General features: G+C 37.7%; 1 protein-coding gene and 1 long non-coding RNA gene across 14 annotated transcripts in view; both read left to right on the plus strand.

Moving 5' to 3' along the window:
* LOC127879099 (transient receptor potential cation channel subfamily M member 2-like) overlaps positions 1-17,280 on the plus strand; it is a 79,021-nt gene that overhangs the window by 37,573 nt on the left and 24,168 nt on the right. For 8 of the 11 annotated variants that reach the window (XM_052425730.1, XM_052425738.1, XM_052425739.1 and 5 more), the window contains 9 exons: positions 2,468-2,642; positions 4,464-4,514; positions 4,956-4,991; positions 8,641-8,755; positions 9,214-9,403; positions 9,680-9,822; positions 11,340-11,479; positions 13,774-13,892; positions 14,900-14,994. In XM_052425730.1, the coding sequence (XP_052281690.1) occupies positions 2,468-2,642; positions 4,464-4,514; positions 4,956-4,991; positions 8,641-8,755; positions 9,214-9,403; positions 9,680-9,822; positions 11,340-11,479; positions 13,774-13,892; positions 14,900-14,994 (1,064 nt within the window). Of the gene's footprint in view, positions 1-2,467; positions 2,643-4,463; positions 4,515-4,955; positions 4,992-8,640; positions 8,756-9,213; positions 9,404-9,679; positions 9,823-11,339; positions 11,480-11,610; positions 11,666-11,796; positions 11,852-11,889; positions 11,945-13,773; positions 13,893-14,899; positions 14,995-17,280 lie in introns of all 11 variants that reach the window. The other 3 variants (XM_052425731.1, XM_052425733.1, XM_052425734.1) reach the window with 3 other exon arrangements.
* Positions 17-2,437, plus strand: LOC127879126 (uncharacterized). Of its 3 annotated transcripts, none has more exons than XR_008048919.1 (3): positions 17-410; positions 669-818; positions 919-2,437. It is a non-coding gene; the product is annotated as an uncharacterized LOC127879126 (long non-coding RNA). The 3 variants fall into 3 exon arrangements; XR_008048921.1 differs by lacking the exon at positions 17-410 and adding an exon at positions 434-510; XR_008048920.1 differs by lacking the exon at positions 17-410 and adding an exon at positions 530-614.

Here is a 17,280-nt window from a genome sequence, read left to right on the forward strand (position 1 = left end):
AAGGCATGTGTGTCAATTGTTGTTCCAGATTAGCCTATGAAGACTGGACAGGCTAATCTGAGACGCTTCTTTATGCACATGCATTCATACGTACTTTGAGTTGCATTTCTTTTCATGTTTAAGAAGATTTTCAACAAAGTTGGAATTACAATTTAATAAGGTCAGATCTTTTTTTTTTCAAGAGAGACAAACACTCTTGTGTCCAAAACATAGAATAAATACATGTTTCTTGATATTGATTTGAATTCCTCCATATGGAGGCATATAGTTAAAGCATTGTCTGTCTATCTGTCTCTGTATACATAGGTCTATGACTCAGTGAAGCATTGTCTGTCTATCTATCTGTCTCTGTATACATAGGTCTATGACTCAGTGAAGCATTGTCTGTCTATCTGTCTCTGTATACATAGGTCTATGACTCAGTGAAGCATTGTCTGTCTATCTGTCTCTGTATACATATGTCTATGACTCAGTGAAGCATTGTCTGTCTATCTGTCTCTGTATACATAGGTCTATGACTCAGTGAAGCATTGTCTGTCTATCTATCTGTCTCTGTATACATAGGTCTATGACTCAGTGAAGCATTGTCTGTCTATCTGTCTCTGTATACATAGGTCTATGACTCAGTGAAGCATTGTCTGTCTATCTATCTGTCTCTGTATACATAGGTCTATGACTCAGTGAAGCATTGTCTGTCTATCTGTCTCTGTATACATAGGTCTATGACTCAGTGAAGCATTGTCTGTCTATCTGTCTCTGTATACATAGGTCTATGACTCAGTGAAGCATTGTCTGTCTATCTGTCTCTGTATACATAGGTCTATGACTCGGTGAAGCATTGTCTGTCTATCTGTCTCTGTATACATAGGTCTATGACTCAATGAAGCATTGTCTGTCTATCTGTCTCTGTATACATAGGTCTATGACTCAGTGAAGCATTGTCTGTCTATCTGTCTCTGTATACATAGGTCTATGACTCAGTGAAGCATTGTCTGTCTATCTGTCTCTGTATACATAGGTCTATGACTCAGTGAAGCATTGTCTGTCTATCTGTCTCTGTATACATAGGTCTATGACTCAGTGAAGCATTGTCTGTCTATCTGTCTCTGTATACATAGGTCTATGACTCAGTGAAGCATTGTCTGTCTATCTGTCTCTGTATACATAGGTCTATGACTCAGTGAAGCATTGTCTGTCTATCTGTCTCTGTATACATAGGTCTATGACTCAGTGAAGCATTGTCTGTCTATCTGTCTCTGTATACATAGGTCTATGACTCAGTGAAGCATTGTCTGTCTATCTGTCTCTGTATACATAGGTCTATGACTCGGTGAAGCATTGTCTGTCTATCTGTCTCTGTATACATAGGTCTATGACTCAGTGATGCTTCATGTGAAGAGCATAACTCAGGTAGCTTTGAAACGATTCACATGAAACTTCATCTAATAATAGAATACTTTGACAACAGTAAGAACTGCAAGAAACAGAACTGTTTCTTTGATACTTTGACACATGTATTTATTTAGTAATTGTTCTTTGTTATTCCCCTGTACAAAGAAGTGGCTGTTAATTGCTTTTCCTTTGTCCATCTGTCGGTTGGTCTATCAATGTGTAGACCCTTTGTTTCTTCTTAATATTTAGTGAGGCTTTTAACCAAGATGCAATGTAATTTAGAGGTCAAGGTCACAGGGTAAATTTGTTTTTGCAACATATCAAGTATGCTTTGATCTAAGATCATGCACATTTTATAGAGGTTACATCTGTGATAGGAAAGCTTATTGATTGTGTGGTCATCTGGTCAAAGGTCAAGGTAATAGGGTCTTGTAAAAAGAATTTGCTGCAGGTCAAGGCGAATACATGTCTTACAAACATCTCATATTTAGTTTTAATGTGTAGAGCATTATTTTAGTATAAAACTGATTGTCATTGACATTTATTTATCAAAAGAGGGAATTAAGTTGTCTGTTTTTCAATAAATACAAACAAATTGTCTGTCATTGTTAACTTAGAATGTCAAGATCACACTTTGGGTCACATGACACAATCAATGACATGACTTGTTGTTTACAAATTTAATTAATAGAAAATACACTATGAATATATCAATATATATATAGTTAATTCAGAATCAAAATTCTGTTACCGGTATACAGAAAGATAATATATTTTAATTAAGAAGAAATTGGAAAAAGTATATATTTGTTTATCCACTGAAACCAACACAGTTATTTTTTTTTACACTTTTCCAAGCTTTTATTTCAATAATGTTAAGCCCCTTGTTATCAGTTTATTTACTTGTATTAGTTGGCAATATGAATACTGAAAAAAGAATAACAGTGAAACATTCACCATTAACCATAATGTAAACTTTTTTTTCCAGTTCAAAAAATTGCATTTCCCATTTAAATCACTGATTCTTCCATATAAGCGTCAGAAAATCATAATAAAAAAAAAGGTGTATTTACAGGTGAAAAATGACTTTGTAGCGTTTGTACGTATGTTCATGATCTTCATGATCGTGGGAGGTGTGACGATCCAGGCTGTGCTTTACCCCCACTGGCCACTGGGAGTGGAGCTGGTGAAAAGGGTCATCACAAGACCCATCTATGCCATGTTCTTTACACAGGTCGCTGATCTTGATGGTAAATATAAGTTCTGTCGCAAAATATTATGACCTTTCTATGTCTTGTTGGTAACAAATGTCACTTATATGGAGTACAGTCCTCTGGCCAATAATAAAGACATATCTATGTCATGTTCCTTACACATGTTTTGTATCTTGATGGTGACCAATCTATATGATGTTCATTACACAAATCACCAATATTGATGGCACATACAGTCCTGTGGCCAATAATTATGACACAAGTATGCCATGTTATTTACACAAATAAACAATATTGATGGAACATACAGTACTGTGGCCAATTATGACCCATCTATGCCATGTTCCTTACACAAATCATCAATATTGATGGTTCATACAGTCTCTAGCCAATAATCATGACCCATATATGTCATGTTCCTTACACAAATCACCAATATTGATGGTTCATACAGTCTCTAGCCAATAATCATGACCCATATATGTCATGTTCCTTACACAAATCATCAATATTAATGGAACATACAGTCTCTAGCCAATAATCATGACCCATCTATGCCATGTTCCTTACACAAATCACCAATATTGATGGTTCATACAGTCTCTAGCCAATAATCATGACACATCTATGCCATGTTCCTTACACAAATCACCAATGTTGATGGAACATACAGTCTCTAGCCAATAATCATGACCCATCTATGCCATGTTCCTTACACAAATCACCAATGTTGATGGAACATACAGTCTCTAGCCAATAATCATGACCATATATGTCATGTTCCTTACACAAATCACCAATATTGATGGTTCATACAGTCTCTAGCCAATAATCATGACACATTTATGCCATGTTCCTTACACAAATCACCAATGTTGATGGAACATACAATCTATTGCCAATAATCATGACCCATCTATGCCATGGTCCTTACACAAATCATCAATATTGATGGAACATGCAGTTTCTAGCCAATAATTATGTCACATCTATGCCTGGTCACTGATCTGGATCGTATATACAGCTGACAGCCCTAAAATAATCTGCAAATGAAAATATGCACTCAATAAAGGTTTTACATGCTCTAAGCAAAGTTAGCCATTACCGTAATTACTCTTGAGTTTTCAGACACCCGTTTTTTGCCAAAAGAATTGTTTTAATGACTATTTTTTTTGGACAAAGGAGTTTTCATTAATGACTCTAAATTTTCTGACAGTTTATTTGACAATGCTATTTACCAGAATTCTACTCCGTTGCGCTTATCCAGTGACTGTGTGTTTTTACAACGGGATTCAGGTCATAAAACCTGGCAGGCAAATGCCTAAAGGCAATAGACTATTTCATTGAGCAAGATTGAGTAAATAAACATGTACACCAGTGGAAGACAGTGGTTTCACCCAAAAGCTTTAAGTGAAACATACATGTATATTTAAGTAATTTATACTACATGGCATGGTATTTTACAAGTACGTGCTAATACCCTATTGGTTGTCGATGCAATATTTTAAAAGTTTTGAACAAGTGCATTTTTTGGACACCTGTAGATTTATAATATTGCTTGTATCTGAATTTTTGAACACACATTTTAAAAAGTATTTTTAAGTGTCCGAAACTTAGAGTAATTATTGTATATCTATTTTAACGAATTATATAATTGTGTTGTATCGAATTCATCTCAAGTGATGTTGTTTCATCAGGGTTTTTTATGGTGCAATCATAATGTGTTAAGATTCATAGTGTTCAAGATTTAAGATTCTGATAAAATTGATAATTGGTAATTAGAAAAATGTATTTACATGGAATAGACTTCAAGCAATTGTCTGTCAGATTGCATCTGTTATTTTTATATTTCTGTAGGTGCTGAGTGCTCTAAAGGGTACGCCAACTCTACTGACATGTGCTACACAGGTAAGTTATTTCAAGTAATTGGATCATTTGTCTGCCCAGGATATGGGTATTATTACATTGTTTATATTCGCAACTTGAATGCAGAACAAATATTGGAATAATCATAATAAGAAAATATCAATGAAGAATAGAATTAACAATATGCATCTTATGTCCGACTCCATATTCAATTTTACAAAGTGTTGATACATGTATTAACTATGCCTTGTTTAAATAGACTTTTAGAAATTCATGTTTTATTGAGCCGCATCTCAGATAAGCCTGTTCAGTCCGCACACGAAAATCCAGTCTATCTGTAAAGTGTCGACCCTGATTATCCTGTCCAGATTGCACATTCATATCTATTACAGCCATCAACACACATGCATTAAGCCCAGTTTTTCCAGAGAAAGTCAACTACATGTAGCTTTGTCTGATTTGCTGTATTTTGCTGTTCTGTAGGAGCTGGCATGTATTCTGCAGATGCCAACACAAATTGTAAGTATTTTCAGAAAGAAGGATGTTTTTATATTTGGGTCGTGCTCTGTGAAAAAGGGTCTAATGCATATGCGTAAAGTGTCGCCCCAGATTAGCATGTGCAGTCCGCACAGGCTAATCAGGGACAACACTTTCCACTTTTATGATATTTTCCATTTAAAGAAAGTCTCTCCGTAGCAAAAATCAAGTTAAGGCGGAAAGTGTTGTCCCTGATTAGCCTTTGCGGACTGCACAGGCTTATCTGTGACTAAAATTTACGCATGTGCATCAAACCCTCTTTTCACAGAGCACAGCTCTTTTATTTGTGTAATTCCCAATAATCCACACTATTTTGGTCCTGTAATGTTGGTAAGTAGGAGCACATATGCTTCCTGGGTAGGCTGGTTGACCCCTATGATGTAAACATAATGGAATTATTATGCCACTTACAGACCCACTTGAATCAGGTAGGGGGAAAAATACTGTAAAAATAAATTCATGATCGATTCATACAAAATGATTTGTAGAAGATATGGTAATTTAAGCCATGATCAACCAACTGAGCTAAGGGGCCTAAATAGCACACTGGCTAATCAATGACCTTTTATACTGTGTTCTGCAGTTTTCAATTCATTACTTTTATACGTGCGTTTTTCAGTTTTTATTTTATTACTTTTATACATGAGTTTTTAGCTCACCTGAGCGATAGCTCGAGGTGAGCTATTGTGATCACTCAGCGTCCGGCGTCCGTCCGTCCGTCCATCCGTCCATCCGTAAACAATTTGTAAACATCTTCTTCTACTAAACCATTGAGCCAATTTCAACTAAATTTCATGTGGAGCATTCCTAGGTCATGGGACAAAAGAATTGTTAAAAAAAATTTGATCGCATAACCAAGATGGCCGCCATGACCATATATGGTAAAAACCTTAAAAAATCTTCTTGTCAGAAACCGCTTATCATATTTTCAAAAAATTTCACAGGGATGACCTTTGAGGGCTCCCCTGAAAAAGTTGTTCAAAGAAATTTGATTCGTCAAAAAACATGGCCGCAGGAGCTCGTTGAATTTTGCATGTTTATTCGTTTTTGCCTATTTTGTGAAAACTTTCAAAAATCTTCCACATTTTTTGTCCGATCCTTTCCAAATTTGCAGTGTCTTTATATCAATGAGGACACGAACCCTACAAAAAATGAGCATTATTGGTCCATGAAGTACAGAATTACCTCCCCTTGAATTGAGAAAATGGTGTTTATGCAATAAAGTCCAAATTTTTCCTCCAATTCTTTCCAAACTTGTAAGGATTTAGCATGGTTCAAACAAGGGAAACAACTACGGTTTATGCATGTTCTTTTTATTTCAGATTTGCCTCCCTTTAATTCATTCAAAATCTCATTTTACAGCAGAGATTCCAAATCTGACCTGTAAATGAGCCCCATATTTACTGCTGGTGCTATGTTACCTTTTCCCATTTGATCATTCTTAAGTATTGGTCTTGTAATGCTGCTACTGCTACTGCTACTGCTACTACTACTACTACTACTACTACTACTACTACTACTACTACTACTACTACTACTACTACTACTTCTACTACTACTACTACTACTACTTCTACTACTACTACCACTACTACTACTACTACTACTACTACTACTACTACTACTACTACTACTACTACTACTACTACTACTAGTACTACTACTACTAGTACTACTACCACCACCACCACCACCACCACGACGTCTACTATTACTACTTCTACTACTACTGCCACTGCTACTACTACTTTTACCACTACTACTACTACTACTACTACTACTACCACTACTACTACTACTACTACTACTACTACTACTACTACTACTTCTACTACTACTTCCACTACTACTACTACTACTACTTCTACTACTACTACTACTACTACTACTACTACTACTACTACTACTACTACTACTACAACTACTATTACTACTACTACTACTACTACTACTACTACTACTACTACTACTACTACTACTACTACTACTACACCACCACCACCACCACCACCACCACCACCACCATTCACAGTGACAAAAAACGTATTCACACAATGGCTGCTACTACAACTTATAGCCCATATAGGGGGGCATGCATGTTTTACAAACAGCCCTTGTTTCTATGGGATTTTAACCACAACTGTTCATGTTTATCTCCGACACATATTTTTAGGTCACCTGTCATGAAGTGACACGGTGAGCTTATGTGATCGTGTGATGTCCGGCGTCCGTTGTGCGTGCCTGCGTGTGTACGTGCGTCCGTCCGTCAACAATTTGTTTGTGTAGACAGTAGAGGTCACAGTTTGCATCCAATCTTGATGAAATTTGGTCAAAATGTTTATCTTGATGAAATCCGGTTTGGGATTGTATTTGGGTCATCTGGGGTCAAAAACAAGGTCACTAGGTCAAATAATAGAACAACCTTCTGTAGACAATAGAGGTCACAGTTTTCATCCAATCTTTATGAAATTTGGTCAGAATGTTTATCTTGATGAAATCTGGGTTGGGATTTTATTTGGGTCATCTGGGGTCAAAAACTAGGTCACTAGGTCAAATAATAGGAAAACCTTGTGTAGACATTAGAGATCACAGTTTTCATCCAACCTTTATGAAATTTGGTCAGAATTCTTGATGAAATCTGGGTGGGATTGTATTTGGGTCATCTGGGGTAAAAATCTAGTTCAAATAAATAGAAAAACCTTGTGTTGACAATAGAGGTCACAGTTTTCATCCAATATTTATGAACTGTGGTCAGAATGTTTATCTTGATGAAATCTGGATTGGGATTGTATTTGGGTCATCTAGAGTCAGGAACTAGGTCACTAGGTCAAATCATAGAAAAACATTGTGTAGACAATTGAGGTCATAGTTTTCATCTGATCTTAATGAGTCAGGTGAGCGATTCAGGGCCATCATGGCCCTCTTGTTCAGTTTTTATTTCATTACTTTTATACGTGCCTTCTGTAGTTTTCAATTCATTACTTTTATACGTGCGTTCTGCAGTTTTCAATTCATTATCATTGACACTGTATGACATCTTTTATTTTGTATTTAACTTTTAAATTTGATATTATAATTTTAATGTTAGATGTTATTTTTTTAATATGATAATATACAATGCACTCAATATACACCAGTATCAAACACTGCACCATTATCACATCACATAATTCCAGCACTATGACATTTTATTTTATGCTTTCCGGTGGTTCATAGAGAAATATCAGTGAATTAAAACTGATAATATACTGTTTCAGTGAAAATTAACAGTGAAAGTTATCAATAATGTTCACTGTTTTACTGTTAAATGACATTGTGTTTTAATGTAATGATGTCATTTTTTAGTGTAATTCTCCAGTTAAAATACAAAAATAATAATTTGTAAGCATTAAGTAAAAAGAAAAATTTGTTAGATTTGTTGGAATATCAATTTTAATTTTCTTGTGATCATAGAAAAACAAAAATTCTCTTTGATAACTTGTGATTTAAAATAAATATTCCACCAAATCCAACAAATAACCTCTATATATTGTCACTGACCCAAGTGTGTTTGCTGTCTATATATTGTCACTGACCCAAGTGTGTTTACTGTCTATATATTGTCACTGACCCAAGTGTGTTTACTGTCTAGTGGTTCAGGACCTGGAAAAGTGCCCCAGGGCCAGTCTCTCTGGTTACGTGATCACCCTGCAGTACCTGATGATCTGCAAACTGGTCCTTGTCACACTGCTCTTTGCCATGTTCTCGTAAGTCTAGTCTACTGCAGAGCATCGTAGGGAGAAAGATATATGGTGTATTGATTATGCACTTCATGAGGTTGGACAAATGTCGTACAGCTCATGAAAATGTGGGCTCGTTTTCTATATTTTTTGAGACACAATTTAATAAAAACTAATTCTTTTTAAGTAAAAATGTTACTTTTTTGTGCATGTTACAAATCAGACAAAGAATTAAGCTCTTGTATGATCATACGCAAGCCAACTTTTTTAGCTTCGATTAAATGAAGTGTTTCTTGTTTTACAGTTTATGTCTACTTAGGAATGATTGATAGATTGTAATTAATTGTTGTATTATATTTTAATTCCTTTTCAAATAATGATAATAATAATGGAAATAATGTGGTATTTTATGTCTTTTAATGTCTTTATTTTGAATGTTTATATTGCAAGCAGAGTTCAAAAGAGTTTCAACTGTGACTTTTCAGACTGACAATAGCCAAGGTGGACAAGGTGGCCAGTGACATCTGGAAGTTCCAGCGGTACGCACTCATTGCAGACTTCATAGAACGCTTTAGTCTGCCTCCACCTTTCACCTTCCTCAGCATGCTGTTCCTGATTGCCAAGAAATTTGTCAGATACTGCAGGAAAAAATGTCGCCACTGCTGCGTGGAAAAGGTAGAACATGGCCTTTGTAGAGTCGTTTTGATTTTCTCGATTTAGAACATTTTTCTCATCAAAACTGATATAGGAGCTTTCTTCTGAGAAAACTGGGCTACGCTTTCGCTTTTATTGTACTTTCCATTTAAAGAAAGTCTCTTCATAGCAAAAATCAAGTTTAGGTGGAAAGTGTTGTCCCTGATTAGCCTGTGTGGACTGCTCAGGCTAATCTGGGACACTTTACGCACATGCATTAAACCCAGTTTTCACAGAATGAGGCTCATATATTTTTAGCCCAAGTTGTTGTCAATGAAAAGTCGCAGTGGTGGCATGCAAGTAGATGATACGTTGTTCTGGAAGAAGGTTGCCAGGGAGTATATGGCTACAGAGGAAGCAAAACTGGAAAAAGATTCCATCAGCACAAAACAGGGAGATATGTGAGTACAGGGACTAGAAAACATTCCTTTTTACAGAACAGCCCGTGTGGTCACATTTCATTCGCACCTTGTAACTTGGAAGTAAATTATCATTAGACAATGCTGCATGTAAACATGTCTCCCAGCCTTAAGTTCAAGGTCACACTTAGGGTCAAAGGTTGAATTGGCCATAAGACAGCTTGGACATTTAGTCATAGCAATTACTTTGCCATTTTTGAAGTGATTTTAAAATAATGTTGCACAAATGAAAACCATGATAAGCCAATGTGTGATTTATAAAAACCAGTCTCCCTACCTCAAAAACCAGTCTCCCTGCCTCAAAAACCAGTCTCCCTACCTCAATGGTCAAGGTCCAACTAAGACGTTAAAGGTTAAATTTGAAATCAATTGTAGAATGTAGGGGCATATTTGTCCTATGGACATGTGTCAACAAAATATGAAATCACAGTTGAATTATCTTGATTTTTTATGCCCCCCTTCGAAGAAGAGGGGGTATATGGCTTTGCTCATGTCGGTCGGTCTGTCGGTTGGTCGGTCCACCAGGTGGTGTCCGGATGATAACTCAAGAACACTTGGGCCTAGGATCATGAAACTTCATAGGAGCATTGATCATGACTCGCAGATGACCCCTATTGATTTTGAGGTCACTAGGTCAAAGGTCAAGGTCACGGTGACCCGAAATTGTAAAATGGTTTCCGGATGATAACTCAAAAACGCTTATGCCTAGGATCATGAAACTTAATAGGTAGATTGATAATGACTCGCAGATGACCCCTATTGATTTTCAGGTCACAAGGTCAAAGGTCAAGGTCACGGTGACCCGAAATAGTAAAATGGTTTCCGGAGGATGACTCAATAACGCTTATGCCTAGGATCATGAAACTTGATAGGTAGATTGATCATGACTCGCAGTTGACCCCTATTGATTTTCAGGTCACTATATCAAAGGTCAAGATCACAGTGACCCGAAATAGTAAAATGGTTTCCGGATGATAACTCAAGAACGCTTATGCCTAGGATCATGAAACTTCATAGGTACATTGATCATGACTCGCAGATGACCCCTATAGATTTTCAGGTCACTAGGTCAAAGGTCAAGGTCACTGTGACCCGAAATAGTAACATGGTTTCCGGATGATAACTGAAGAACGCTTATGCCTATGATCATGAAACTTGTTTTTAAAATAATATGAGGTCCTTTATTTGATGGCATTTGAGTTACAATTTAACACAACACAAAAGTACTGAACTAACAGAACTAGTGTTATCACATTGGAAAGGTCTTGGTAAGGCATTGGGGTTTAAAGTTATTTTTCGGATGAAATGAACAAAGATATTTTTAAGGATAAGAATTTGTTTTCTTAAAATCATGACCTATTTTTAGGTTCCCTCTTCATAATCAAAATCTTATAACCCACTAATTTACATAAAATTTATTGACCCATTTCTAGCTCAGTAAGATATCATTTGTTAATAACTCTCAGGTCATGAATATGCATGTTGTTTGCATGTTTCAGCCTGATTGGCCTGCAAGAGGATCTGAAGTCCTACAGGAAGAGCATGAAGCGGCTCAATGACCGCATCATGGAGCTGGAGAGGATGGTCTCCACCAGCCATGTCTGCCTGGAGGACATAGCTCACAAGCTGGAGAAGTCAGGTACTGAATATACCTGGGGTATAGGGGGTATGAGAGAGGTCTCCACCAGCCATGTCTGTCTGGAGGACATAGCTCACAAGCTGGAGAAGTCAGGTACTGAATATACCTGGAGTATAGGGGGTATGAGAGAGGTCTCCACCAGCCATGTCTGTCTGGAGGACATAGCACACAAGCTGGAGAAGTCAGGTACTGAATATACCTGGGGTATAGGGGGTATGAGAGAGGTCTCCACCAGCCATGTCTGTCTGGAGGACATAGCTCACAAGCTGGAGAAGTCAGGTACTGAATATACCTGGGGTATAGGGGGTATGAGAGAGGTCTCCACCAGCCATGTCTGTCTGGAGGACATAGCACACAAGCTGGAGAAGTCAGGTACTGAATATACCTGTGGTATAGGGGGTATGAGAGAGGTCTCCACCAGCCATGTCTGTCTGGAGGACATAGCACACAAGCTGGAGAAGTCAGGTACTGAATATACCTGGGGTATAGGGGGTATGAGAGAGGTCTCCACCAGCCGTGTCTGTCTGGAGGACATAGCTCACAAGCTGGAGAAGTCAGGTACTGAATATACCTGGGGTATAGGGGGTATGAGAGAGGTCTCAACCAGCCATGTCTGCCTGGAGGACATAGCTCACAAGCTGGAGAAGTCAGGTACTGAATATACCTGGGGTATAGGGGGTATGAGAGAGGTCTCCACCAGCCATGTCTGTCTGGAGGACATAGCTCACAAGCTGGAGAAGTCAGGTACTGAATATACCTGGGGTATAGGGGGTATGAGAGAGGTCTCCACCAGCCGTGTCTGCCTGGAAGACATAGCTCACAAGCTGGAGAAGTCAGGTACTGAATATACCTGGAGTATAGGGGGTATGAGAGAGGTGGAAAAGTGACGTAAGGAAAAAATCTAAGGGAGATTTATTCAAATTGCTATTGGGAAACAATTTACTTATGGATAGTTGTCGAGTAGGCATTGATCAATCATGGATTCATATTTTATTTAAGAAATAATAGACGGGTAACCGTTGGTTATTGCGGTAATAACCAACGGTATGTCGTTCCGATGCTTGTTATCAAACCACTTGGGCTACGCCCTCGTGGTTTAATTCCTACACATCGGAACTCCATACCGTTGGTTATAACCGCAATAACCAACGGTCATGTCAATTGTTTCGATTCTTACACGATTTCATTAATAAGTTATCCACAATTTAAAGGTTACAAATGAAAATTATATTAACCAAACGTGCTCCACTTTTCCGCGAAAACATGACGTCACCACAACAATGAAAATCAAATGACGTCGTCTTCATTCCTAACAGTGCGCAGACAATCAAAGTGACGTCATACTTATAACAGTTGGTATATCGGGTTATTACCCACGGTAAGCTCCCTTCTCATTCTAATGTGCATACGTGCGCGACTGTGGTAGAATGGAAGATAACTGCACCTACTTGCATAATCCTGTGCAAGTCTATTTAACTCTTTCCCACTTAGAAGCAAAGTGAAAATGGCTATGTGCAAACAGCATAAAACCAGAACAGCGTGCTAGAAACTCGCAGTCTGTTCAGGTTTTATGCTGTTTGCTGCTCATCATTATCTTAGGTTTGGAGATGAAGCCTTAAAAACTTGCATCTAGTAAGAAAGGTCTTAAATTAAATGTAACTTTCTAAGGGACTACACATTTGTGAAGATATGTATCTTAGTGGTAAAGAGTTAGACACGTTGAACAAATAATATTAGACATACAGAGATTGATCTATGTTTTCTGCTTCTTTAAGTCAGTATCAGTATCTTATGGAGGGCAGTAATCAATAAAATTCATTGCACTTTTTTACTTCAAATTTATTTTTTATGTCCCCCACAATAGTAGTGGGGGACATATTGTTTTTGCCCTGTCTGTTGGTCCGTTGGTCTGTTGGTCTGTTTGCGCCAACTTTAACATTTTGCAATGACTTTTGCTTGATTGAAGATAGCAACTTCATATTTGGCATGCATGTGTATCTCATGAAGCTGCACATTGAGTGGTGAAAGGTCAAGGTCATCCTTCAAGGTCAGAGGTCACATATATGTGGCCAAAATCACTCATTTTATGAATACTTTTGCAATATTGAAGATAGCAACTTGATATTTGGCATGCCTGTGTATCTCATGGAGCTGCACATTTTGAGTGGTGAAAGGTCAAGGTCATCCTTCACAAGGTCAAGGTCATCCTTCAAGGTCAAACATCATATAGCGGGACATTGTGTTTCACAAACACATCTTGTTTAAATCTTAAAATTCTAGCCTGTTTATTACAGAAGTGCAGGGCATCACATACGTGAAGGACAGGTTCATCCATGTGGTGGCGCGTCAGTCACCTTACCCTTCCACTTGTATTGCTCGCTTCCCAGTCTTCGATAAATATTTACACTGGGAGGTAAGTGAACACGAGTACCAGTACATTTTTTCTGTTTGTCAACCATCATATGACAATGTTCTTTGTGAATCACCAGTCTCCGTATTGCAAAGGTCAATGTGTTTGCTGATCAGTTTACAACATAAATTATTTTGATAAAATACTTTTCAAATATGGCGGGTTTCTGGGAGCCGTTTCATGTACGATTTTCAACTAGTTGTAAATTACAATAGTATATAAATTGAAAATTATGATGAAGTGGCCCTAGTACAGCACCACTTTTACAACCCATGTCAGTAGTTAAAATTTATAGTGTAAGATCAGATCTTTTCTTTTTTTATCATAACATTTTATTTCTGAAAACATACATTTTACAGTCATACAAACTATCATAGATGTTTGAGAATGTAGTCTCTAACAATTGTAACTGAAAAAAGTGGTTTCAGAATATTATGGTGTGGAGGAAAGAAAGGAGTAGAGGGTCTAGATTCAGTTGAGTCTATTAAAAGTTTTATATTAAGAAGAGATTGGCATGTTCATATGGCTTTTTTTTCTAAGAATAAGCTCCATCGTTGACTAAACAATTCATATGTGTGTTTTATGTCGAAGAATGATAAAATTAATTGCACTATTTATTGTACCTGTGTGCACTTAAGATTATAAAAGGAAATAATTTCAAAGGTAAGGTGCGTGTTATGTTTCAAACCAAATTTGTTTTGTATCATGAGTGTTATTTCCGACCAGAAATGTTGAATTTCATTGCACTCCCAAAACATGTGTTTTAGAGAATCGGAACTTGCCGAACAGAAATCGCTCATGTAAGATCAGATCTTATTCGGTTTAATCTTGACAATCTACATTTTCTAAGACAATTCAGAGTAACAAATCAGCTGGAAAATAAACTGCAACTCTACCAAGATAGTCATGCAGAATCATCTTATACTTTTTATTTTATTTGCTTTATTTTCGTAAATAGAATATTTGAATCACAATATATATATACATATATATATATATATTAATTGCAGACTGCATACAGTGTCTACGACCCAAAGACCTACACTTTGGAGAAATCCAAGTTTCCAGATCATGAAAGAGATTTTGTGGATGAAGATATGATAGAGTATGTGCTTGAATTCATTTTGATTGTAAGGTTAAACATATATTTATGTCAATTTTGTTAATTGCTTTGCATGTAAGTAATTATTTTTAAACTCTCATGAGCACTAAGTATTCTTGATAGGCTTATTGGATACGGTCCATTGTCCTTCAGTCAGTCTGTGCACACGTGTGTGTCCATGGGTAAACATTTTCTTTTACGACCTCATGTAAACCTCTGTAGAATTTAAGGAATCTTTACTGTACAAATGTAATGTTTCTTGGGTTGTTGTCTACATAATGGAGTCATGGGGCCCAAAAAGGGGTTTAACAAATAAAATCAGGGTTGAAACCTAAGGGCTAAGGGGTTCAATATTTGGTATGTAGCATCGTATTGAGGTCCTCTACAAAAAAAAATTCATATAGTGCCCCTGGGGTCAAAACTGGTCTTATCATTGGAATCACCATTTTTTAATTGAGTTAATTGAGTGAAGTGCTGTCCTTAATTAGACTGTGTAGAGTGCTGTCCTTGATAAGACTGTGTAGAGTGAAGTGCTGTCCTTGATTAGACTGTGTAGAGTGCTGTCCTTGATAAGACTGTGTAGAGTGAAGTGCTGTCCTTAATTAGACTGTGTAGAGTGCTGTCCTTGATTAGACTGTGTAGAGTGAAGTGCTGTCCTTGATTAGACTGTGTAGAGTGAAGTGCTGTCCTTGATTAGACTGTGTAGAGTGCTGTCTTTGATTAGACTGTGTAGAGTGAAGTGCTGTCCTTGATTAGACTGTGTAGAGTGCTGTCCTTGATAAGACTGTGTAGAGTGAAGTGCTGTCCTTGATTAGACTGTGTAGAGTGAAGTGCTGTCCTTGATTAGACTGTGTAGAGTGCTGTCTTTGATTAGACTGTGTAGAGTGCTGTCCTTGATTAGACTGTGTAGAGTGCTGTCCTTGATTAGACTGTGTAGAGTGCTGTCCTTAATTAGACTGTGTAGAGTGCTGTCCTTGATTAGACTGTGTAGAGTGAAGTGCTGTCCTTGATTAGACTGTGTAGAGTGCTGTCCTTGATTAGACTGTGTAGAGTGAAGTGCTGTCCTTAATTAGACTGTGTAGAGTGCTGTCCTTAATTAGACTGTGTAGAGTGCTGTCCTTGATTAGACTGTGTAGAGTGCTGTCCTTGATTAGACTGTAGAGTGCTGTCCTTGATTAGACTGTGTAGAGTGCTGTCCTTGATTAGACTGTGTAGAGTGCTGTCCTTGATTAGACTGTGTAGAGTGCTGTCCTTGATTAGACTGTGTAGAGTGCTGTCCTTGATTAGACTGTGTAGAGTGCTGTCCTTGATTAGACTGTGTAGAGTGCTGTCCTTGATTAGACTGTGTAGAGTGCTGTCCTTGATTAGACTGTGTAGAGTGCTGTCCTTGATTAGACTGTGTAGAGTGCTGTCCTTGATTAGACTGTGTAGAGTGAAGTGCTGTCCTTGATTAGACTGTGTAGAGTGAAGTGCTGTCCTTGATTAGACTGTGTAGAGTGCTGTCCTTGGTTAGACTGTGTAGAGTGAAGTGCTGTCCTTGATTAGACTGTGTAGAGTGAAGTGCTGTCCTTGATTAGACTGTGTCGAGTGAAGTGCTGTCTTTGATTAGACTGTGTAGAGTGAAGTGCTGTCCTTGATTAGACTGTGTAGAGTGAAGTGCTGTCCTTAATTAGACTGTGTAGAGTGCTGTCCTTGATTAGACTGTGTAGAGTGCTGTCCTTGATTAGACTGTGTAGAGTGCTGTCCTTAATTAGACTGTGTAGAGTGCTGTCCTTGATTAGACTGTGTAGAGTGCTGTCTTTGATTAGACTGTGTAGAATGAAGTGCTGTCCTTGATTAGACTGTGTAGAGTGCTGTCCTTGATAAGACTGTGTAGAGTGAAGTGCTGTCCTTGATTAGACTGTGTAGAGTGAAGTGCTGTCCTTGATTAGACTGTGTAGAGTGCTGTCTTTGATTAGACTGTGTAGAGTGCTGTCCTTGATTAGACTGTGTAGAGTGCTGTCCTTGATTAGACTGTGTAGAGTGCTGTCCTTAATTAGACTGTGTAGAGTGCTGTCCTTGATTAGACTGTGTAGAGTGAAGTGCTGTCCTTGATTAGACTGTGTAGAGTGCTGTCCTTGATTAGACTGTGTAGAGTGAAGTGCTGTCCTTAATTAGACTGTGTAGAGTGCTGTCCTTAATTAGACTGTGTAGAGTGCTGTCCTTGATTAGACTGTGTAGAGTGCTGTCCTTGATTAGACTGTAGAGTGCTGTCCTTAATTAGACTGTGTAGAGTGCTGTCCTTGATTA

This window comes from Dreissena polymorpha, chromosome 4 (genome assembly GCF_020536995.1).
Source record: "Dreissena polymorpha isolate Duluth1 chromosome 4, UMN_Dpol_1.0, whole genome shotgun sequence".
Taxonomy (NCBI): Eukaryota; Metazoa; Mollusca; class Bivalvia; order Myida; family Dreissenidae; genus Dreissena; species Dreissena polymorpha.